This window comes from Lontra canadensis, unplaced genomic scaffold, assembly GCF_010015895.1.
Source record: "Lontra canadensis isolate GAN:19392208 unplaced genomic scaffold, GSC_riverotter_1.0 scaffold51, whole genome shotgun sequence".
In the NCBI taxonomy this organism is placed as follows: Eukaryota; Metazoa; Chordata; class Mammalia; order Carnivora; family Mustelidae; genus Lontra; species Lontra canadensis.
In genome coordinates, this window is record NW_022631045.1 from 8,595,793 (window position 1) to 8,619,778 (window position 23,986).

At 47.9% G+C, this 23,986-nt stretch overlaps 1 protein-coding gene across 1 annotated transcript in view; it reads right to left on the bottom strand.

Moving 5' to 3' along the window:
* SIAH3 (siah E3 ubiquitin protein ligase family member 3) overlaps positions 1-22,804 on the bottom strand; it is a 68,297-nt gene extending 45,493 nt beyond the window's left edge. The window contains exon 1 of the mRNA XM_032874001.1: positions 22,516-22,804. Coding sequence (XP_032729892.1) covers positions 22,516-22,650 — 135 coding nt within the window. The 5' untranslated portion in view covers positions 22,651-22,804. The remainder of the gene's footprint in view (positions 1-22,515) is intronic.
* Positions 22,805-23,986: the final 1,182 nt, after the last annotated feature.

Below are 23,986 nucleotides of genomic sequence, written 5' to 3' on the forward strand. Positions count from 1 at the left end.
TCTCAAGTATATATTTCTGCCTGACTCATAATGATGACATTGACCACACGTCCAGCTGCACGGCTGAAGTTCACAGTCACAACGCCTCATCTAGAGGAGGACTAGTTAAGCTCTTTGACGGCCAAGAGCCTCTTTATTTCCTCCCACATGCCTGGGACGGTCTCTGGTCCTTCACAGGTGCCGAGAAAGGTCTGATGAACATATGAATACTATTCTTGAGGCTTCTAGAACTCTGTCAAAGCCCACTTCTCGTTTTGAGGTTGATTTAGAGAACAGCATAATTTAACAGCGAAGTAATAAGGAAGGCATATCCAATGTTTTGGAGACTTGAAAATGGCCATTCCAGTTTACCTTATAAAAAAAACAGTCAAAATCTCCTCTCTACCCACGCTGAGCTTCCAGTGTGGAATGAGATAAGAGTGGGGCATTACCATAGGAATCAGAGGTAGCCAGGACCAAGGCTCTTTAGGGGCCAAGGTGAAGTCCCCCGTGAGAGGAATAGAGGTCTTTTTCAATAAGCCGGTCTCCGCAGCAACAGAGTGCTCTAGTTCCCCTCAGGATAGAATTCTGTCACATCGTCATGCCTGATGGTGAAGCAGAAACCTGCTTACCAGGCAGAAACCTCGACACCTAGACCAAGTGTGGTTTAAAAGAAACCAGTCCCTGAGAATGAGTGGTATTGACAGACTACTTAGAAGGGAGGAGAGTTTTGGATAGAGCTAACTCATCTTGTTGTTGTTTTTCTAAGAAAAGCTACCTTAAAAAATCCATAGGTCTCGAAGTTTCAAGCGTTTTAGTAAGCAGCAGCTCCCATAGCTAATTCGGTAGTCGTTCACACAGTTGACCGAATAAAGGACCACCACTGACCGAGCACGGACTCCTTCCACCTCTCCCGCGGAGCCTCGAGGTAGACGTGCTGATCTTACCCACTGTGGATTAAGTCAATTGAGGTTTCAGAAGATAAGTAACTCACTCAAGGGCATTGAGCTGGCCAGCCCAAGGTGACTGACTCCAGAAACTGCTGGTGTGTAAAGTGCATTAATCTCAGGTGCAGCTTGGTGGATTTTCAGTGTGTGTGACCCAGTCTCCGCCACTCAGATCAAGACACAGAACGCTGCTGGCATCCTGGGAGTGTCTCTCGAGCCCTCTTCTCAGTCAGTCCCCCTGCCCTACCCCCACCTCCAAGTGACCCCTCTTCTGACTCCTGTCTCCGGCAAGTAGTTTGAGGCAAATCAGTCTTGCTTGCAGCCCTTCCTGCATTTTTTTCTTCAGAGAAGACCAAGAGGTGCTTCTTTCTCTCGGGTCGGCCAATAGATCGTACATATGTGTGTGCGTACACACATGCACATGTATGTATATATGTATGCACAGACATATGTAAAGGTTTTTTTGTTAAAGAGGTAAATTTTGTTTTTTTAAGATTTTATTTACTTATTAGAGAAAGAGATCACAGGTAGGCAGAGAGGCAGGCAGAGAGAAGGGGGATGCAGGCTCCCCGCAGAACAGAGAGCCCGACGCTAAAGCCTGAGCTGAAGGCAGAGGCTTAACCCACTGAGCCACCCAGGCACCTCTATGTAAAGGTTTATGAAGTGAAGATTTTCCCTTCACTGTCAGGCATTCTAAGGCAACCAAATTCAATCCTAAGGGAATTTCCTAAGGGAAACTAGAGCATGCCGTTGAATCTAACTTGTTGAAAAAGACCTATGGGTGTAGCAATTTCCTTGTGTTTTTAGAGGCTTTTTGTTTAGGACATGAGAACCATATCTCATGGTGAGGACGCCTTCCTTCTCCTGGTGGTGAGGACATCCTTCCTCCTGCCTCAGGTGCAGCCCCACCCCCAACATTAGCGCGACTGATAATAATGGACTAATAATAATGGAGGCTCACAGACCATTCGTCTAGATGTTTCAGAGTTATATACCAAGCCATGAGACCATTAAATAAAATACATCCTTTCTTCCTATCTTAATGAATAAACATCTTCACAGCGCATCAGATAGTCAGCCGTAAATTTAGAGGACTCAAATTCCTCAGAGTTCCGGAACATGGAAATGGAGAGAGAGTCAGCCATGGGCAGCCCACCTCCCTTTTCTTCTGGTCTCTGGCTCTGTCCCACATCTGATGAACATATGTGGCCACCCTGGCCTGTTCATCTAGATTCTGCCACAGTACCCATAGAAAGGAAGCCTTGACCACCTTCCAGGCCTAGGGGCATGCATGCCAGAGGCATGGTGTATGCTTGGGGGGCTAGATCTACAGAAGACAAGCTCTGGATACCCAGAGAAATGCCTGGAAGGGAAGGTGTGAGGTCCAGGTAGGAACATTCACTTGGGGCTACAGATTCCTCCCCTCACATGGTTGGCCACAGCCTGAGGAGGGCCAGGTAAGGCCCACAGAGCATGGGTTTAGGATGCCCTCTTGTCCAGTCCAAGGGTGATTCCACAGAACAGAGATCACTTGTCTCAGCCAAGAGATAATCCTCTTTATTTTCAGAGTCACTCTGAAGAGTGGTTAAAGCCCTCTTCATTGAGTGCTTGTCAGGCAACGAGCCATGTGTGGAGATGGTTGGAACTTGTTCCCAGCTCTCCAGGACCTCAAGTCTAGTGGGAGAGCCCATCAGTTAAGAGTTTCATGTCATGATAGAAAGACACATGTTCAAGGAAAGACTTCTGGAAGGAGATGACCTCTGAGCAGTCTTGAAGAGTAAGAAGGTACTAACCAGACAAAGAAGCAGGGAGAGAGAACAGCATGAGTTAAGAATGGTCTACATAAAGAGCATGGAAGGGTTTCAGGGGTGACCTGAGTAGTGTGGAGAGAGACCATCGTGCACTCTACTGGGAACGTGGACCTTACCTCCAGGCCCTGGGGGAGCAGTGGAGACTTAGAGCAAAAGTGAGATAAGGACACACTGACATTTGTAGACATGTGACTCTGTCACACGAATGGAGACAATGAAATTGAGTAGAAGATAATCCAGGTGGGAATTAATGAAGATCTGTTTATTCATTGATTTGACAGATGCCTACTAAGCCCTACATGCCAGGCATTGTTGGATATTGGGGGTATTGCTGGGGGTCAGGGCAGAAAAAAGACCCTATTCTCAAGGGATTTGCATCCTGATGAAAAGGCAAGGGCACCATAGATACGTAAAGAAATAAATACTTCACATTATTTCAACAGATGTTAAGTGTGATGGATAATGAATAACAGGATAGAGATGATGGAGGGGAGTTGGGGAAAAAGGACGGAGTGACTCATTTGTTCATGTGTTTTTTTATCCAGAATATATTTATTTACTGAGGGCTTACCATGTGGGTGGGAGCACTACAATAGAGAGACTCCACAGACACTGTCCCTGTGATTTCAGCATTGATGTCTCATGGGAGCACCAGACATCGTTCAAATATTCCATCCCTGGAGCTCGTACTTTGAAGACAGAGCACGGGTCCCTGAGAGTATGGAACGAGGAACCGCCCACCCTGAGTGGTCTGGAAGGGCTTGTTCTGGTGGGTGGAGGAGCATCCCAAAGGCCCGGGGATGGCAGGGAGCAAGGTGAGCACTGAGGCTGAACCAGCCTCAAGTGCCTGGACGGGTAGGGGGAGAGAGGCTTGGAGGGAAGCCACCCAGGCAAGCAAGGATCCTGCCGTGCCCACCTCTGTTCAGGTACTTTGACCAGCCTTCCTTCCTTCCTTCCTTCCTTCCTTCCTTCCTTCCTTCCTTTCTTCATCAGTTTTACTCTTTCTAACTGTACAATTCCATGGCATTAATTGCACTCATAACATTGTGTGACCACTACCACTGTCTCTTTCCAGAACTTTTTTATCACCCCAAACAGAAATTGTGACCATTAGGCAAGAATAATTCTCCACTGCCCCTTCCCCTCAGCCCCTGGTAACTTTGAATCTACCTTTTATCTCTATAAACTTGCCTATTTGAGGTATTTCGTGTAAGTGGAATCATATAATATTATCAATATAACAATGATATTTATTATTTCACTTAGCATCATATTTTCAAGGTTCATCCATGTTGTGGATGTGTGAAAGAATTTTATTCCTTTTTATAGCTGCTTAATATTCCATTGTATGTGTAGACCATAGTTTGCTTATCCATTCGTCTACTGATGGACTCTTGAGTGGTTTCTACCTTTCCGCTATCATGAAGAATGTTGCTCTGAATGTTGGTGTACTAATACATGTTTGAGCCCGTTTCCAATTCTTTGTGGTATATATTCCAAAGTAGAATTGCAGGGTCACGTGGTAATTCTATGTTAAATGTTTTGAGGAACCTTCATCCAGGCACCTCTTGTTTTTTAAAGGAGCTGCCCCATTTCATACTCTCACTGAGAGCATATGAGGTTTCCAGTTCCTTGAATCCTTGGCCAGCACTTGTGACTTTCCAATGACTTTGCCTTTATCCTAAGAGTGTCACATCTAAATCGTCCCTCAGAACCTTCTCTGACCTCAAGTCTGGCAGGCAATTTGGGGAGTCCTCACCTGTGGTGGGACTTTGATGAGGGTGCGTTCCAGTTGAAATATTTCAGGGGAACACTGGTCAGTGTCTCTATTACCAACATCAGCTAGAAGGCAGGGATGGGGATGGGAGGAAACCACATAAAAACTGGGAAACTAGGGGGCACCTGGGTGGCTCAGTGGGTTAAGCCTCTGCCTTTGGCTCGGGTCATGATCTCAGGGTCCTGGGATCAAGGCCTACATCGGGCTCTTTGCTCAGCAGGGAGCCTGCTTCCCCCCTTCTCTCTCTGCCTGTTTCTCTGCCTACTTGTGATCTCTATCAAATAAATAAATAAAATCTTAAAAAAAAAAAAAAGAATTGGGAAACTGGGAAAGAATTTGGGGCCTGTCCCATGAAGTATCTGTTAAGTAGGTCTTGTGAGGGTCCTTTTAATCTCTCTATTATAGGGCTGCTTCCCATAACAGCCCCCCCCCCAACAAATAAATATATCTTCATAGTTGGAGCCCAATAAATAGACACATGAATGAGGGGACTACTCCATCTTCTCTTCTTCCTCACCTATTATCTGTACCCCTTCTGAAGACCTGGCAAGGTTCTACTCCCTCAGGAGCCCTCAGGCTCTTGTCTAGTGGACCCCGCCAACCATCCTGGGTCTACTTTGGTCTTTTCTGGTCTTTTCTGGTACCGAACCAGTGCTTGCTTTGACAGTTGTCCTACATGGTACTCACAGCTCTGCAAGAAATTCGAAAAACATAGGCAAGTTGCCTTGATTCCTTTTTAGAATAAGGCAGGGCTAAGTACACTCATAAAAGGATGAGGAAAGGGGTCATTTATCCAAATACTGCTCTCCAGCCACATTGTGGTTTAAAGATGGCAGAGCACTGTGCTCTCTCTCATTGGAGCCTCACCATAAGCCACTGAGGTTGGCAGGATGAGGACTATTTGCAGGGGGACCGATTCAGAGAGGAGAGGTGACCCACTGAAGGACAGAGGGGAAGTGTCAGGGACGGGTCTGACTCTGTGACCAGTGCCTGCTCACCTTTCCACAGCAATCATGACTCACCCCTGCCTTGCTGTCCCCACACCTGCTCTGGGCCATGAGAAAGAACTCAGCCAGGTTTTTAATAATCAGTTGGGTTTTCCTGAGCGTTTGCACAGACTTTTGGCTAGTCTTCTCAGAAGCTGTTCTTGCAAAATGCTTTCTTATTTTTCACCCAATCAGAACTGAGGTAAAAAAAAAAAAAAAAAAAAAAAAGCCCCTCCATTCTCTTTTTTTCTGCACCAGCTAGCCTAGCAGAGCCTATTTCATTCCCGAAATTCACATTGGAAACTGCCTTCTGTTCCCATTAGTTTGGGTTGTAGCAGTCATTACATTCTAAACAATTAATCCCCGAATGCCAATTTCTTACTAGAATTATCCTGGACTCAACAACTGGCTTTCTTAGCAGCAAGGCTGAAGCAATTATTCCTGGCTTTTGTAACTAAACATGCTGTGCTTGGCACTTTACAATGTTTTCATCATCATTGAGTTATCAACATTTATCTCTATCGGGGAAAGAAAAGGCTGTCCAGTTGTGAAGGCCCACAACCACACCGCCCTGTTTACTGACATCAGCAGACTCCCTGGGCTTCCTCCGCTTTGCTTGGAGAAGAGGGAGGAAGTCCCCCAGGCACCAAACCCTACCTGTTCTCCCACGGGGACTAAGAAGATAGACTTCCAAGCGGAAGAAGCAGCGGAGGGGGTCTCAGGTCCCAGGGTAGGGCTAGCTGGGAGCTCGGAGCCTGTGTTTGCTAGACAGTGTCCTTGTCCTTATAGGGGCTCTCTTCTTGGTTCTCAGCTCAGTGTCTGTGGGGTACAAAACCTTCCTTCCAAAGCTGGGCACCAGAGTCAGCAGGAATGTACGAATCTGATGGAGTCTGTGGTATTTCTCCTTCCAGTAGGGAAGACAGGGCTGCTCTGATTGGGAGATAGGACTAATGGGCCGCTCACCTCACCCCGGACTGGACAAGGCCAGCTTCCCTTTTGTGCATTTCCCCAAACTTAGGACTTCCAGAGAAGTGGCTTGGCAGGAGACACAGGAGCAGTTCTGGGACCAGACTCCAGAATCTATGAGCCTGGCTTCACCTTAACGGCTGTGTAGCTGTGAGCATATTGCTTACCCTCTCTGTGCCTCATTCCTCACCTACAGAGAGCTTTATTTCACAGGGTTATTTTGAAGGTTGAGTTAATATTTATAACTAGAATAGTGTGCCTGGCATGTAGTAAGTGCTTTATAAGGATATGTTTAGAACAAAGAAGAACTTTCCTTTCGATTAACAATCGAAGGGATTTTTAATGTTCTTTTGTCCCCTTTAGGTCCGGGAGCCCACAAGAGAGCCTATAAGGACAGTAAGCTTAATCCCCCATCCCCTAAACTGCAAAGCCCCCTGATTCATTTGAATGTACCCACAGACAAATCTTAAATTCCTGTTCTTTTCAAAGTCAACCTGCAGCACCCCTGGGGTCGTGACTAGCCCCAGCTCTCCAAAAGTGGATTCTAAAACATTTGCCAACAGCATGTAGAGAACTAATCTTCAGATGGTCAACTCCTAACCAGTTAAAGTTGGAGCAACAGTACCACAGTGGTTGGACGCCAGAACCCACTGGCTTCCTCTCTCCATTTGCGGTGTCACTGGCAGGACCGAGGGACGGGCTGTGTGCCCCCCTTGCTTCTGGTAATGATGACACCACCATCAGCGGCAATACTAGGAGATAACACCTGTATGGCGTTCATTCCGTGCCAAGCACCGTGCCAAGCTCTTTACCACATCAGCTCACTTAGTCTTGTAGGTACTAGTATCATTCCCATGTTACAGGTAGGAAAACTGAGGCATAAAATAAGCCAAGTTACAAGTCCAAAGTCACAGGGCCGATGGCTGCTGAGGCAGTGGCTGAACCCAGACAGTGTGGCTCCAGAGTCCGTCACTTAGCACCACATTACGTTTTCCTGTATCATTGACCTCGGCCATGAGCACAGATCCAGTCCAGGCTCAGAAAATCAACCCTATCCTCAGGCAGGAAGGATCTGGTGGGGGTTGGGACCAAGTCTCACTGTTTGTCTAGCTCTAGCTGTATAACCCGACCACCCTCTTCATACTGAGTTCATAGCTTAGAGCAGGCTTCTGGACAAGGGCTCTGTCTTTTGAGCCTCTGTCTCGATAACCCTCTCTGTTCTCTGGCTTCCTTGCCTTGTTCTTACAGTCCCAAGCCTCCTGTTTATTCATTAGACCTACATTTACTAAGCACCTACTATGTGTCATTCATTTATGCTCAGGCTGAGGACATGGCACGTTCATGGGGCTCATGGTCTGATAGGGACACGGATATGCAGATGACCGCATGGAGTGAACGAGTCCAAGGGCTGTAGTTAAAACCAGCGCGGGATCCGTGAGGTAGATGAGGCAGGTCTGATTCTCCCCGGGGAAAGAGATTGGCAGGGAGGACTTCACCGAGCGGGTTGCACAGGCTCCTTCCTGCCGCCACGCTCCTTTAATGCTGGCCAGTGGCTGGGAATTCTTGCTGGCTGTCTCTTTGCAGACATCTCAGCCTGCCTGCCTGGACGTGCCCAGGTGACCTCAGAGAGTCAGAAAGAATTGCATTTGTCACCTCTGTTTTCTAATTGGTTAGTGGAAATGGTGCAGGCATCTGCGGTCCTAACACCTGCTTCAGGCAGGGGGAATGGAGGCTTCTAGTGCCCGCTAGACTGCCCAGCCATCCTGTGTGTCTGGAGTTGTGCCCTGGCCTCCCTAACAGCAGCCCAGCCCATCCCTGGTATTCCCAGTGTCATGTGGAACGCACATTCTCCCGGTGTTCCTTCTAGAATCCTCTAGATCTAGATCCTCTAGATCCCTTTGAGAGAGCTGAGGTGTACGAGGGGACCCATCTTACCAATTAAGACTCACCTGGTGACTTTGGAGAAGTTAATTCCGTCATTCCCCATCTTTAAAATTTTCTCTTCCCTGCATGACAAGAATTTCTTCCTTTCATCATCCCAAAGTCTTTCTCATCCCCAGAGAGGCCCTTTTAACCCACTAATCAAATTATGGCAGAAGCGTTTCCTGGAGACTTTCTTATTTAACGAGGAAAGACAAATGAAAAGAAAAAACAAGGAAGGGGAAAGGCAGAAAGGAAGGGAGGAAAGGAAGAGAGGAAGGAAGGAAAGAAAGCAGGCAGGAAAAAGAAGCCAGTGTTTATGACGACACTACTATGTGCTTGGTGCCTGGTCTAGATGCATTTCCATTTATTTGCCACATTTAGTCCTCTCTTTGCTTCACACTGCATGCCTTCTTATAGACAAGGAAAATGAAGCTCAGAGTGGTTAAGGCACTTGCCAAGGGTCACACAGGAACTTTGGAGCTAAATCTGAAACCATGTCTTGAGTCCAGAGGCCATGATCTTTCCAGTATATTGAGAGGTGTTTAAAATACATCCATGGAATTTCCCTTTGCTACCAAATTGTTGTCACTCACTATAAACGGGTTAGGCTCCTACAACAGACCCACTTGCATTCACCATTCGACTTCCCTCGCCACTATGCCATTTGGTGCAAATTGCCTCAAACCTTTTCGGAAAAGAGGCAGCCTGGAGTTAGGGTCAATGATAGAGATCCATCTCTGCACACCAAGGTCACCTTGCACGGAGGCACAGAGCAAGTGTCACCTTCTCACCTGACAGATGGAGAAGCCAAGGTTAAATGACTTGCTCAAGACCCAGCAGGAACCGAGCCAGACTGCAGAGAAAAGCTCAGCCTCTTGGTTCTGAGAAAAGCTCCTCAGCCAAGTATTTTCAAGAAGTGGGTGGAAGTGCCTGGGAGCTCGCCTTCTCGCCTCTAATTTCTCTCGGATTCTTGGAGAGCCGCATGTATCTGGCACTTGCTTCAGTAAGCACGCCGAGAAGGGTCCAACTGGCATTTATTTAATTACCACAAACAGATGTATCACTTTGGCTTCAATGAGGCTGGTTCTTATTGTGCTCATCAGCCCGCCTGTTTATGGGGAGGCCTGGCCAGGCATGGCAGGCGGCAAGGGTTCCTAAGGTGCCAGTATGCGCCCCGCTGTCTTCCATCCCATCCCCGTGGGGGGCGCAGGAATGGGCAGGGGTCATAGGGGATGGGGTGCCATGACACTTCACTCATAATGGGGGCATTTTCCTCACAATTCCTGTCATTCCTTCCACATCCACGTCCCCTGCGAACCCCATGGCAGCCCTCCAGGCCTCTCCCCAGATGTCAGGCTGCTGGAAGAGGGGACTGGGGTTCACTCTGGTGATTTCCACTTGGCAGTGTCTGGCTGAGTGTTTTTCTTCTGCTCTCCAAAGTCAGTATAAACATTCCTCTGCATTTCTCCAGCTTGCACCCTGGAAGCAAAGCTCACAAACATCAAACATTTTTCCATTTCTCTCTGATAAGCTCACCTCTCAGACTGATGCCTCCCTCCCTCAGTTTGTCTCACAGGAGTTTTGGAAAGAGACAGTGTTCGCTAGGAATTCGGGGAAAGGTTTACCAGGAATCAAGATGGAGGCTGAGTTTAGATTAGATATAAATTGGTCATCAAAATTTCCTTTCTCTTTGGTTCTGGAAAAAAAAGATAGTAATAAATATGGCGGCCAACGAGACGGGAAATTTCAAAGGCCTGCGGATCTTCTTAAAGAATGGGTGTGACATAGTAAGAGGCTCTCTTAAAGGACATGTTCGCTTTTGTATAAAAAAAAATTTCCTTTGTTTCTTTTTCTTCTTGGAGAAAAAGTGGCCTGTTGGATGTTATCCCCATGTTTAGAGAGCAATTTGCTTTTGTGATGTGGTCAACCAGCTCCCATTGTCATTGAGAAGCAAGTGAGGTATGGACAAGATAATCACATGCCCCAGATTTGGGGGTCAGTGCTAGTTTCAGACATCTGTCTCTCTGTTAAAACATGTAACCATTTATCTATTTTACTTATATTGAGGTAAACCTGTATATAATGTTATATTCAGGTGTGCAACATAGTAATTTTATTTTTGTATACACTGTAGCATGATTGCCACAATGAGTATAGGTCTGTCTGTCACCGGACAATTGAACCCCTTTCCCCTTTTCACCCACCCCCAAACCCCTTCCCTCTGGTAAGCACCAGTCTGTTCTTTGTATCTGTGAGTTTTGCTTTGTTTCATTTTGTTTTTGGTTTTTTTTTTTTTTTTTAGATTCTACTTATAAGTCAGATCATACAGTATCTGTGTCCTCTGTCTGACTTATTTCATTTAGCATAATACCCTCAGGGTCCATCCATGTTTTTGTAAATGATAAGATTTCCTTCTTTTTTTATGACTGAATAGTAGTTCATTGTGTGATATGTATCTATAGATATAGATATCTATAGATGTGTGTGTGTGTGTGTGTGTGTGTGTGTGTGTGTGTATACACACAGAGAGACAGATAGAGAGGTACAGACAGATATCATATGTTCTTTATCTGCTCGTCCACTGATGGACACTTAGGTTGTTTCCTTATCTTGGCTACTGTAAACAATGCTGCAATGAACAGAGCGGTCCATATAGCTTTTTGAATTAGCGTTTTCATTTCCTTTGGATAAATACCCAGGAGTGTAATAGCTAGGTCAGGTAGCAGATCTACTTTTAATTTTTTGAGAAACTTCCACACTCTTTTCCATAGTGGCCGTACCAATGTGCATTCCCATCAATAGTGCACGAAGATTCATTTGTCTCCATATCCTTGCCAACACTTGTTACTGCTTGTTTATTGTTGTTGTTGTTGTTTGATATAATAGCTGCTGTAACAGGTGTGAGGTGATACCTCACTGTGGTTTTGGTTTGCATTTCCCTGATAATGAGTGATGCTGAACACTTATTCGTGAGTCTGTTGGCATCTCTATGTCTTCTTTGGAAAACTGTGTTTAGATTCTCTGCCCATCTTTACTTTTTTGTTGTTGTTGTTATTTTTGCTATTGAGTTGAGTTCTTTATACATTTTGGATATTCATCCCTCATCAGATATATGATTTGCAAATATTTTCTCCCCTTCAGGAGGTTGCCTTCATTTTGTTGCCAGTTTCCTTTGCTGTGCACCCATTTAAAAAAAAAAAATGGTCATAGAGGACAAATTTATTTTATGCAGAATAATTTGGAGTTGGGAATGCAGATAAAGTTGTTGGAAAGTTTTCCCTGAAGTACTTAATGCAAATCATCATTTTTATTGAGCCTGAATTTGGAAGACTGTGCTCTTTGTGGAAATTCCAGGACAAGCAATTGTTTCATCAAGAGGGAGAGACAGCTTAAGACAGAGGTTAAAATTGGGGTGACTGGGTGGCTCAGTGGGTTAAGCCTCTGCCTTTGGCTCAGGTCATGATTTCAGGGTCCTGGGATCAGGCCCTGATGGAGCCCTGCATTGGGCTGTCTGCTCAGCAGGGAACCTGCTTCTCCCTCCCCCTCTGCCTGCCTCTCAGCCTACTTGTGATCTCTCTCTCTCTATCAGATAAATAAATAAAATCTTAAAAAAAAAAAAAAGACAGAGGTTAAAAGCACCAGCTAAACTCAACTCCTTGGACAAGTTACTTAATCTGTGTGTGCCTCAGCTTCCTCCTGTGCAAACTGGGGATAGGCTGATGGCATTGTTCTGAGGATGTTAAAAAAGGCAATTCTGGGAAATCACTTAGCATAGCAGTTGGCAGTTTATAAGTGCTCAGTAAACCTTAGCTAATAATAATAATAATAATAATGATAATGATAATAGAAGCACACACACATAACTAGTCTTAACTTGGGTTCTCCAAAAATCGAGCCCAAGATAAGGACTTGGGTGCAGTAGTTTATTTGGAGGGCAATTCCAGGAAGCAGGAGGAGGGAGTCACGTCACTGCTGTAGGCTGCAGGGGCTTGGTTCCACCTGGCAGCGTAGAGAAGCCTGGAGAATGCCTCCCAGGACCGTCCTCCAGTCCAGGCTCCAGGAGCTGAAGCATCTACGTGTGGACTTGATGAACATACACAGGGGTGAGTAAGTCAGGATCCCACCTCAGTGTTTTTAAATTATACATAATGTATTTGATACTAGTCCTCCAGCCAAGCAAGCGGGCTCTCTTGTTCATTGTGAAAAGAAGATACTAACAGGTGACTTAGCAATAAGTGCTTAAAAGTACAACGTTTTAATTTAAGAAGGCTCCGCCACCATGAACAAGCTCTTCCACCTTTTTCCGCTTCGGTGTTCTGTATAATGGAGAACAGTAATAACACAGCACTTCTGGTGCGAATTAAATGCACAGGATTTAACACTGGTCTTGGACATAGCCTGCCTTCGGTGAATGGTGGCCCTTTGGGGGCTCTTAATGTCATTATTGTTGTGATTGTGTGCATACCTGCGATAGCAGAAAATGATTGTCTAAAGGTTTCGGGATGTATAGTTGGCTTAGCTTACTGTAAGTCGCAATATACCCTGATTTATAGAAAGGATCCCTGAGGTTCTAGGTTTCCTGGCACATCTTTGGTGAGGTTGTAGGAGTTAGATCTCAGGGGCCTTGATGTCTGGCTGCCAAGCGCGACAGGTAGTCAGACTTGCTGGCCAGTCTTACAAAATCTGTTATTGATCTCTATATGGTTCTCTCTATGTGGGCCTTCCTGATGCCAAGTGAAGCTCATCTTCCCCTTCAAATGGGGTCTGCAATGGCCTCTCTCCTCCACTAGAGGACATTTTCCAGTCTCATCCTGGGGAGCCCAGCCTTGCCCCTTCCACAGGCTACTCTCTCCTTGCTGGAGTTCTTGGTACCTCGGCTGGAGACAGCCCTGCAGCACATAGCTCCCTCCTAATCAGAAATTCCTGATTAAAAATACATTAAAGGACAGAGGAATTATTAAGAGATACAGCATCTTGCAAGTAAAACTGACATTTCCAGTTAGACCACAATTCTAAATGATCCACAAGGACCTTGTTCTAAGGCTAAAAACATTAGGCTGGTTTCAGATCTGTTTTCCGAGCGTGTTTTCACCTGGGGCCCATGGGTAAGATGAAAATGTAGCTTTTTTATAGTAGAACTTGATCCATCTGCTATTTGAAAGTCTTGGGCTAGGGCTTCATGGCTTTGGTGACTTCATTTGGAGCCTCACCCCTGTGCTCGCTGTGTACTTGTGCTAGTACGAGAGACCCAAGGAATATTTACCTTTTGATGCCCCACCCCTGCCTGGCTGGTTTCCATCCAGACACGTGCCTGGGGACAAGGACCCCCTGGGAAGATGTCCAACATTGCCACCAAGTCATATTAGAGAGGCAGTGTCCTTGACCAGCGTCCTCATCCCCAAGCAGTGTGGTGTCACAGAGCAGCTGACTGTGCCCCTCATCAGCTGTGACCTTGGGCAAGTCATTTCATTCTTTTGGTCCTTGTTTTTCAGACCAGGACCTGGAACTTGGGTGTCGCTCTAGCTCTCTTTCCCTGAACAGACTGTGCTTTGAAATCTTAGTCACTCAACACAGGTCATCTCAGTGCTGCCCCTTCCCTCTGTCCAGTTGGAGTAGGAGAAGTTTGGTCATGCATACATATTGGGCAAAAGAAGCTCAGTCAGCCCTTGCGCACCAGATAACATCAGTACCGGAACCAGCTTCATAGTAATGGTGGCCCCCCTGAGTGGAGTATTTATTATGTGCTAGCGGCTGCACTCAAGACCTGATGCCCGTCACATGACTTGGTCCTCAAAGCAGTCATTTTACAAGTGAGGAAATGCTGGCTAGAGGAGGTCAGAGTGATGGCTCAAGGAAAGCAGCCTCATTGGACGCGACCCCAGATCCATCTGACTCCAAAAGTCAGAGTTTAAGGTCTCAGCTAGAATAGCACTCTCTTCTTTCCCAACACTGCTTTCTCCATTTGCCTCTCTCCTAAGACTGGAGTGGCCACTTACAGACTGGATAGGGCAGAAGGGTCTCATTCACCTCCTTCTTATTCTTTCTTCCGCCATGCTGGGGGTCTCATTTCCCCATCCACTGGCCTTTGCATCCACTGGACACCATGCAGGGTCCAAAGAGGTTGGCAACCTCAGACTCGCCGTTGACTGTGTGAGTGTCTGTGCATGGGTGGAAACTCAGGCTGGAGTGCAGGGGACCCAGGTCAATGGCCGAGCTCAGTACTGTTAAAAACTCCCCTACGACAGTGGGATCCAGGAACTCTTCCTTGGCTCAAAAGGGGAGAGCATCTCTCTTGCCCTCCCTCGATTGTAGAGGCGTCAACCTTGATGGAGGACCGTTCTCCCTTCATCCCTGCCCCGCACAGAGGCAAGCTGCTTCTCAAGGCAGGACGGACTAAAGTGCAAAGAGAAAAGGTCCCGTCTCCCCGGGCGTGTGCGGTTTCTGCCCACCTCCATCTCCCCACCCCGCTGAATCTCTCTGTGGTGTCACTCCGCTCAGGTCCCCACCCTCCAGATCAAATGCCCCTCACAGAGCCACTTGCCCGTGGGCCTACTCAGCTGCCACTAATGAAGTCATGCATAAGTCATGAGGGGCAAGTTTCAGGATGGGTGGAGATGGGGACTGTTCTGCATGGCTCCTGGCTCTGTGAATGACAGGGGGGGGACCCAGCTCTTCATCCCATCCCGACGCAGGCACCTCTGTCCTCCTGAGACCCAACCCCTCTCCTGTGGGACGGATGGGCTCAGAACCCAAGCCATGCTCTATTTCAAGGGCTCTATCTGAAGCTATGCAGTAGGGACAAATCTTACTTTTATATAAGGCATGAACAATAATTGTTCTCTTCAAGGCCAAGGGCAATTCACAAATATCAAGAAACAGCGAGCAGGAGGCTTGCAGAGAGGGAGGGAGGGCAGAGAAAGACAGCCAGGTCGGTCGGTGGGGAGTTGCCAACAGCTTCCAAGCAGTTGTTTTCCTCGTAATGACCATGTTGACAATAACCACTGCTGTTTACAGACTCTCTCCGGCAGACACTCTCCTCACGTGAGCTCATTTCAGCCTTACGTGGCCATAGCAGGGGGATATTATTTTCTCCCTTTTAAACAAGAGCAAATGGAGCATCTGGGAGCCTAAGTCATTTGTTTAAAGTCACACACATCTACAAGTGGCACAGTCTGGATTTGAATTCAGGTCTGTCTGCCCCAAAGACCATGTTTTTTGTTTTTTGTTTTTCCCTACACCCACTTCTTCTATCCGTATTGATCTGCCAGATTTAAAGGTCTATGCTTTTGACTATGCGTCTCCTTCTTTGATTTTAAAAAATACAATGTGCATACATTCCTGTTAATCATATTATTTTTTAAATAATTCAAAAAAAAAAGGAAAGAGATTTGTGGTGGGGGGTGGGGGTCAGGGAATTGGGGAGGAGGATGCAGAGGTTTCGATTTGCTACTGAAATGTGGGTTTGGTGAAGGGGGGATGGTAGGGTATGTGATACAACCCCAAGGTCAGACTGCTGTCCCAGGGCTGATGGGGCACAGGAAGGGGGTCGCTGCAAGTTTCTGCTCTGACGGCATGCACGCAAGCAAGGGATATTTAGTTTGGATTGATTTGGAGGCAGCCTGGGACAGTGTAGGGGATATTGGCCTGGCAATAGGAGACCCAACTCATGGTTCCATTTCTGTCACTCAGTTGGTTGACTCTGCAAAAGTCCCGCAGTGGGTTGAAGGGGGGCCTACAAGCTGATATGTTCACATCCTGATGCCTGGAACCTGTGACTATTAGTTTATAGAGCAAACGAGTGAGTATGATGTGACCAAAGGTAGGTTTAAATTAAAGATCTTGAGAGGAGAATCTTATCCTGGATTGACTTGAATGCAGTCCCATGTCACTTTGTAGGATAGCCACAGAGAGGAGAGGATGCACAGGGACCAGAAGAAGGCCATGGGACCACAGAGGCAGAGATTGGGGTGATGTGACCACAAGCCAAGGAACACATGGAGCCCCCAGAAGCTGGATGAGGCAAAGACCAGATTCCTCCCTGGAGAGCCTTTGAGGGAGCACCACCCTGATGTCACCTTGATTTTGGACTTCTGGCCTCCTGAGCTGGGAGGGCATTTGCTTCTATTGCTGTAAGCCGCCCAGAAGTGTGCCAGTTCGTTACAGCAGCCCTCGGGGAAAAATATACATCGCTCCCCCTCTCTGGCCTCAGTTTCCTAGACTATCCAATAAGAAAGTGTGACCTCCCAGCTCTGACATGCTCCCTGTCATTCCCCGAGCCCCAGGCCCCTGTGGGAGGACAGGTCTCCGTCCTCCACATCAATCCCTTCCAGGTGACACATAGCGTCGAAACAGACCTGTTTCGCCTCTGAGAAACAGAGCTATTGGGGTCAGAATGACTTTGTGAAGGGTAAAATCCCTTCACGGGCAGTTATTTTATTTTATTCTTTTTCCCCTGTTGTTAATTGCTAGAAAAATACTCTGCCTTACCCCACGGTAGTGATCCAAATAGCTCTGACCTCTGTGGATTTCAAGAAACGCTTTCAGAACCTGTTCCCTCCTTTCCGTCATAGTTTCTGCACTCTGAGGGGCTGTGTGGTTAAGGGAGTTGCATGGAATTTGCTTTGGGGCTGCTGGATAAATGGAGTACAGAGGTAATCGCCTTGCCTCCCCTCCCCTCCGCGCCAGCTTCAGCCTTCCTGCAACTCCATCACTAGCTCCCAGCTAGCCAAATGACTGCCCGGGGCTCGGGGTTGTTAGTTATGGGAGTCGGGAGCCTCATTTGCAATCATCATTAACCAGAAAAGCTACATAACTGCTCCGTGCCCACAGAGCTGGGCATCCTACACTAGTCACAGGAACCCGAGGGCTGGAAGAGGCTGCTCAGGGAAGCTTTCAGAAGAAAGCCCAGGGAGCAACCACCACCACCACCACCACCACCACCATGTTTCAGCCCCCCTCCGTCCTTTCCCGGCCCCTCCAAGGTGCTAATGAACCGCGAAGAGACTCAAGACGGGGCAGCAGAAGGAAGATGGTGACATTTCCAGGCCACAGCAGTGGGATCCTCAGAGGTGGGTTATGTCAACAAAGGCTGAGTAAGCCACACACTAGCTATTAAACGATCTTGTCGGAAACGTTAAACAGCTTTAAAACAGGTATCGAGGCTGAACACCTCTAAATCTCTAAAAACAATGTTCAGGTCTTTAGCTCTCATTCAGCCCGCCTGCCTCGCATGTGTCGAGCAGAGTTAGTGGAAGCCCCAGGGCGAGAACGGGATTTCCCAAGATGATCCCACCAACAGCAGAGGCGATGTTGGGCTTTGCCACACAGCTCTTCTCCTCGGTTCCCTCCTGGGGTGATCCCCCACCTCCTCCATGCAGAACACCCCCCTTCACCCGTCACTCAACACACATTCATCCACACTGGCTGGGCGGGTCTTAGAATGAAACACGTGTATGCTTCAAGTAATGGTACTAAAATGCCCGGATTTTAGCTTTAGTGTCAGGCAGGCACTGAAATGAAAGCCATTGTTGTCCCACAGGCCCCTCCCATCTCCTGTGTGCCTATGTGTGGGTGTGTGTGTATCTGCGTGTTTCTGTCCATAAGCCCAAGGTTAACAGGTACAATAAAGAAGAGGTCTGGGTTGGGGGGCGGCAAGTGGCTCAGCCGGTTGGGCATCAGACTCTTGGTTTTGGCTAATGATCTCAGGGTGGTGGGATCAAGCCCCAGGACAGGCTCTGCACCCAGTGGAAAGTCTGCTTGAGATTCTTCTCCTTTCCCTCTCCCTCTGGTTCTGCTTCCCCCCTCCCTCCCCGGACACATGCGGTGTACTCTTTCTCTCAAATAAGCCTTTAAAAAGAAAAGAAAAAAGAAGAGGTCTAGGACCAGCAGGGCGGAGGTGTGAGTAGCCTTCCAGGACAAGTGGGGCAGTTATACCCTTGGTTCTAGCTGCTGGGAAGGGCACTGGGGGATCTTAGCAATGACTATGGTACTGGCAGGGGCCTTCAGAAGTTTGCCAGAATGCTTTTTGCTAGGCTTTTAGAAACCTGTTTATCAAGGGCTGTGGTTAAGAGGGGGAAGTTGTCCAGCCAGTCTCAGCACGGGTACAGTCTGCTCGGGAAGTACTAAGGACTGACCCTTGAGGGGCTCTGGCTACTGCTACAGATCCTTCCCTGGAAAGGCCTGGGTGTGGGGACCGGCCATCCCACCCTTTGAAGGACATCCTAGAGATGGGTTGGGAGAAGGGTGACCTGCCTGGACAGGGCATTGTAGAAGTGGCTAGTGCAGATAGGAGAGGAGCCAGGAGAGAAAGGCTTTCTTGATTTGGAAATAAGCAGAAAACACAAGGGAGAAAGGAATGCTGAATCAGGACCAGGAGCTGGAGCCCTCCCTAGTGCCAGCCTGCAGCCTGCTAGCTACATTTCTGTAACCTCTGTGAATGAAGCAGAGGGCAGCAAGCCAGGGACACTGGCTTCTCGGTGGTCACATTTCATGAAGTGGGAAGGAGAAATGGGGGGGATCATTTGGAATCCTATCTGTGCAAGGAGCCATCCATACCGGTAGAGATAGAAAGAGACACAGGACAACACAGAGTGTCATTTGTACTCCGTGGAGAGGGCTATGCTACTCATTCTCCCTCTGCCTACCCCTTGCTTAAAGCAGAGGTCCCCGGAGTTCTGATCCCTCGTGTTCCAGTCCAGCTGCTCTAAATGGCCCTTTTAATTAGGGGTGGGCTTAAGGGGTGTAATGGTTTGAACCAGAGTGTCTGCCTTTGAAGGAAGGCTTCTGCTTTCCACTTAGAAGGAAAGGCATCAGCTTGCTTGAAGTAATCGCTTACTGAGTAATCGCCATAATAAGATTGAGAATGAAGGTGACCTATAGAAGCATGGTAAATACACGATTTTCTCTGCTCAGTAAGTGAATTTTGATTATAACTCAGCACTTGCCTCCGGTCCTTGAATACAGTTAGCATTCTCGGAAAAAGACCGGGAAAGGACAAAGTGGAGATATGCTTCCACAAAGAACAACACAGGCTTCCCAGCCCTAACTGCAGCTGCACACAACCTAAAAAACTGAAAGCAAGGTTGCCGTCTCTGTCCTTGGTCACCATTTCGTGTACCAGCCTGTCATACCAAGTGTAGGGAGGCACCACAGATCAAAAGCTATTCAGGGCTAACATCGCCACAACTGTTTTTTTCAGAAAAAGAATTTTTCCCCCATGTAGATCATAGCTTGTTATATCCAAGGCATATTTCTGTGGTCTGTCTATGGAAATTAATGCTTAGAAGGTGCACTTTTCCTTTGAGGTTTTATTTGCTTTTTAACGTAAGTGATAGGACCAGCCACGCACCTATAGAATTGTTGCTCTAAAATCTCTGCAAATGGGTGTCAATGCCCAGGTTTGCAAAGCAGGTAGGACTTACCTGATGGGCCTCCTGGACCCTGGAAACACACAATGTGCTTATGGAGACACCATCAAGGTGCTCTGGGTTGCAGAGCTCTCTGTGTCTGCCTGGCAGGATGCACGGGAATCAGACCCCCCGAAGCATCAGACACTCTCACCTTGCTTTGTTTACCTTGCTGACGCTTGTCTGAGCAAAACCTCTAAGTGGTTTTTTACGGGAAATCAAGAGCCAAATGAATATGTATTTGAAAAAGTGAGCCACAGAAATAGCCTCCCAAAGCATATGTCACCTATTTTTATGTTGCTGCTTATATGGTTTCTAAGTGGGCTCAAGGCTTTAAGTGGCTACTTCTCAAGTTCCTCATGGAACCCCACAAGTTATGCACAATAACATAATTTTTAAAAAATATTTTATTTATTTATTTGAGAGAGATCACAAGCAGGGGGAGCAGCAGGCAGAGGGAGAAGCAGGCTTCTGGCTGAGCAGGGAGCCTGATGTGGGACTCGATCCCAGGACTCCAGGATCATGACCTGGGCTGAAGGCAGACACTTAGCTGACCTCTCCACCCAGGCGTCCCAACATGATTTTTTTTTTTTTTTTCTGGAAGAGAGTGCTGGAAAGCACGTTCACCTCTAGTAATCCTTTTTAGCCGTGAGCCAGAGCTATGGAGTTATTCATTCCTATGTCCATTTTAAAGGTGAGGCAGGGAAGGCTCAGAGAGATCGAATCTTTCAAGGGCACACAGCTGGTGAGCCAACCCTAACCTCCACCCTGACTCTGAACTCCTGGGATTCAGGCAGCAGAACAACTTACCAATATCCAAGCAGACATCCCTGCAAGATATTCATAGATGCACTTCACCTCACCCCACCGCACCCCAAGATCTCAGCACCCCTCTCCTCCATCATCAGCCGCAGTCAATGAAACATATAAATCCAAACTTGGAAAAGGCTAAGTTTCATAAACAATTTTTAAGGGTGTTAAAATGCAAAATAGGAGTAAACAAAATTTCTTGCCACAGGGAAGTAACTAATGTAAAGTGACAAAATAATGGGAGTTTGAATGCGGTCTCAAAAGTGGCCATAAAATGGAATTCAGAATCATATTTTAGTATGTACGCCATACACTTGCTTTGCTAAGGGTGACTGGCAGTGAATTCTCATTTATAAAACTAAGCCATGATGGCAAAAAGAGACAGTGGATTGAGGGGAAGGAGAGAGAGAGAGAGCGCGAGCGAGCAAGTGCATAAGAAGGAGAGAGCATGAGCCCCAGAGCCGAGTCACAGAGTGACTGGTGCTGGTCACAGACTGGGTACCTCAGAGGGCCAGTTCCTGGATCTGGGCACTGCCCCAGTCCCAAGGCGGCTCCTCACTCCTGCACCCAGGACTGGCCACCTCTACCGCCTCGAGCAGCCGTCCCTCCTAGGGACTTCCAGGAACTTGGGTGAGGGGAAGGGATGGGCACCCATCAGGGCTGACCTGCGGGGCTCCGGTTGAGGAGAGTCTGACGCTTTGTAGGAGTCTATAAAGTGATGAGCAACAAGCAACACTTTTCCTACCGGAGAGCAGGGTCAGAATGACAGATCTGTCCTCACGGAGACCGTTCCGTGGCTCCTGCTGCAGACCCGCGCTCCTCCCTGTCACTCAGCCCTGCGCGCAGCGGGGAGGACAGGAAAGCAACTCCCATCGGGGCCATCGTTGAATTTCAAACAGAGCCACGGTGGGCTCAGAGTTTCCTCTTTGGGGAGTTCATCCGCGCCACCCCCACCCCGGCACTGTCTTCCTCTCTTCCCCACCGCCCCAAGCCAACAGCTCTTCATTCGTCTCCCTGACCTGGCTGTGATGGGGGGCCGTCTCTCCAGATCTCTGATTTGGGCTATTTGGCGAAAGGGCATTGGCCTGGAGGCACACATGCAGAGGCGGCGGCGCCGGAGCGGCCGCAGCCGGCGGCCTGCGGTGATTCAGACAGCAGCGGCTCCCAGCCGGTTTCATTATTACACAACTGAAGCAAATCCTGCCCCCTCCTGTCCCCGGAGCGAGGGGCGCAGCCAGCTCCCCGCAAGCAAACTCCTCCCGATCTTCCCAGCTCGCTCGCTCGCTCTCTCTCTCTCTCTCTCTCTCTCTCTCACACACACACACACACACACACAGTCACACCGAGGCTGAGCACGATAAACCCTTCGCAGAAGGAGCTCTCTCACCCAGTCCCCACTTCCGTTCTTGGGGGTTCCTGCCCCGCCCCCCATAGCTACTTCAGAGGCCGCCAGAAGGGGCTTCCAAAATCCATGTGCTCGCCTGCTTTTCCAAACACATGGGACAGTCTGCAATTTGGGTAACTTTTCAAATCCTGTCTCCTGAACACTTGGCCATGAATATTTGGGAGCAAGGAGAGGACGCCCCCTACTCCCTCCACCACCTTCACTTGTGACCCTGACCCCACTCCTGGGCTGACAGCGGCGGGGGCGGGGGGTGCTGGAGAGGGAGAAGAGGCCAGTCCACCCCTCCAGGTGCTCCTGGCAAATCGGGGAACAACACGCTGTCGCCAAGAGCACAAGACGCCTAGAAAGCCAGAATGAGCCGGGCTACCCCACCGGGTACCCGGTGCGTCCGAGCCCTAGCCAGGGAGCCTTTGCTGGGAGATCCAGGCTCATGTGGGAGTCCCCGACAACGGAGAAAAGACTGGAACCCGAGCTGCGCGAATATAAAATGATAGACAGCAACTCACCTTTAGGTTGTGCGTGGGGTTTACAACGCAGACAAGTTGCCCCGCAGCGGAGAAAACCCGTTTAGCCTTGTAGTGCTGAAAGCGGAGGTGAATGAGATCTAACACAGCCCCAAAGCACTGGGTAAAGAAAAGCATCACAACTTTTGGGGGGGGGGGGGTGGTTGTTGGCACAGGGAGGCAGCGGAAGAAGCTGTAAGTCCTTGGGCTCTGGAAGGAGCGCAGCCTCTGAGACGCTCCGCTCCAGCCCGGCTTAGCGTGCCTTCATATTCATCATCAAAATAAGACGGTTAGAACCTTGCAGCAGTGAGGCGGCCAATCAAAAGGACAGAAATGTTATCCTTGAGGTGCAGAGACAGCCAATAACAAATGCCTCCCCTACCGAAACTCCCTGATGAATTGAGCCTGGCGGAGAATGTATTATTGAACATTACCATAGATCAGCTCGTTGCATTTATCTTGTGATTACAGCCAACCATACATAATGCTGGGGAGATAGGCTGACAAAATTGATTGCTTAATGTGTCTCCATTTATTAATTGACTTAATTTAACATGAGAGCCTTTCTTAATGCGCTGGCAAAAACGTAAAGCATTTAAACCGCCAAATAGTAAAACACCCTGCTCCAAAGTAGGCAGATGGATAACGCAGATCGTGGCTCGGCTCACCAGAGCTGGTTGGGAGAAAATCAAATATTGCAAGACTCCCGATTCCAGATAAGGATTTGGCAGCATAGAAATGTGCATCTTTCAATCTTGTGCTCTCTGCAATTTGGATTTCAGCTCCTTGATAAATCTTACTTTCCAATCTTTATCAAAGGAAAGAATCCCTAACAAAAGCATTTGGAGGTGGTAGTGGGAGGGGGGGGAAAATATATATATATATATATATATATATATATATGCAGTAATTACTGAAGCCGGAAAATATTAAAGCATAGAAACACACAGAGTATGCTTCTAAAAATAATGAAATCCCTGATGCATGAATGCACACATACAGAAAAACCTACACAGAGAGGAAAGTGGCTTGTAAATCAGCAAAATAATTACAGATGTGGAGGGCCTTTGCTTGTCATTCATTTGCATATTGGTGGGCAGCAAATTGCTGATTAACCACTAGATTGTTGGAGACATTAGAATAGGGACTAGGAGCACATACACCACATCATTTGCTTGTCTCCGTGAAAGCCAGCAGCACATTTCTGGGCTCTAGCAGGCAGGGGGCATTCCAGTCTCCTGACTGCCCTCCCTCTCCAGAATGGAGCTGGGGGGGGGGGGTTGGCACTAAGCCCACTCTCTGGTTCTGGAAGAAAGGCTCCTGAGCAGCACACAAAGTGTCCCAGGGTATCCAGGGAACTAGTTCTGATGGCTTAGTCAGTCTTCGCCACGAACACAGGAGAGTTGAAAGTGTTGTGTCCCCTTGTCTTTAGCTGTTTCTCTATTGAGAGGTCACCCATCACCTGGGTGGGGTG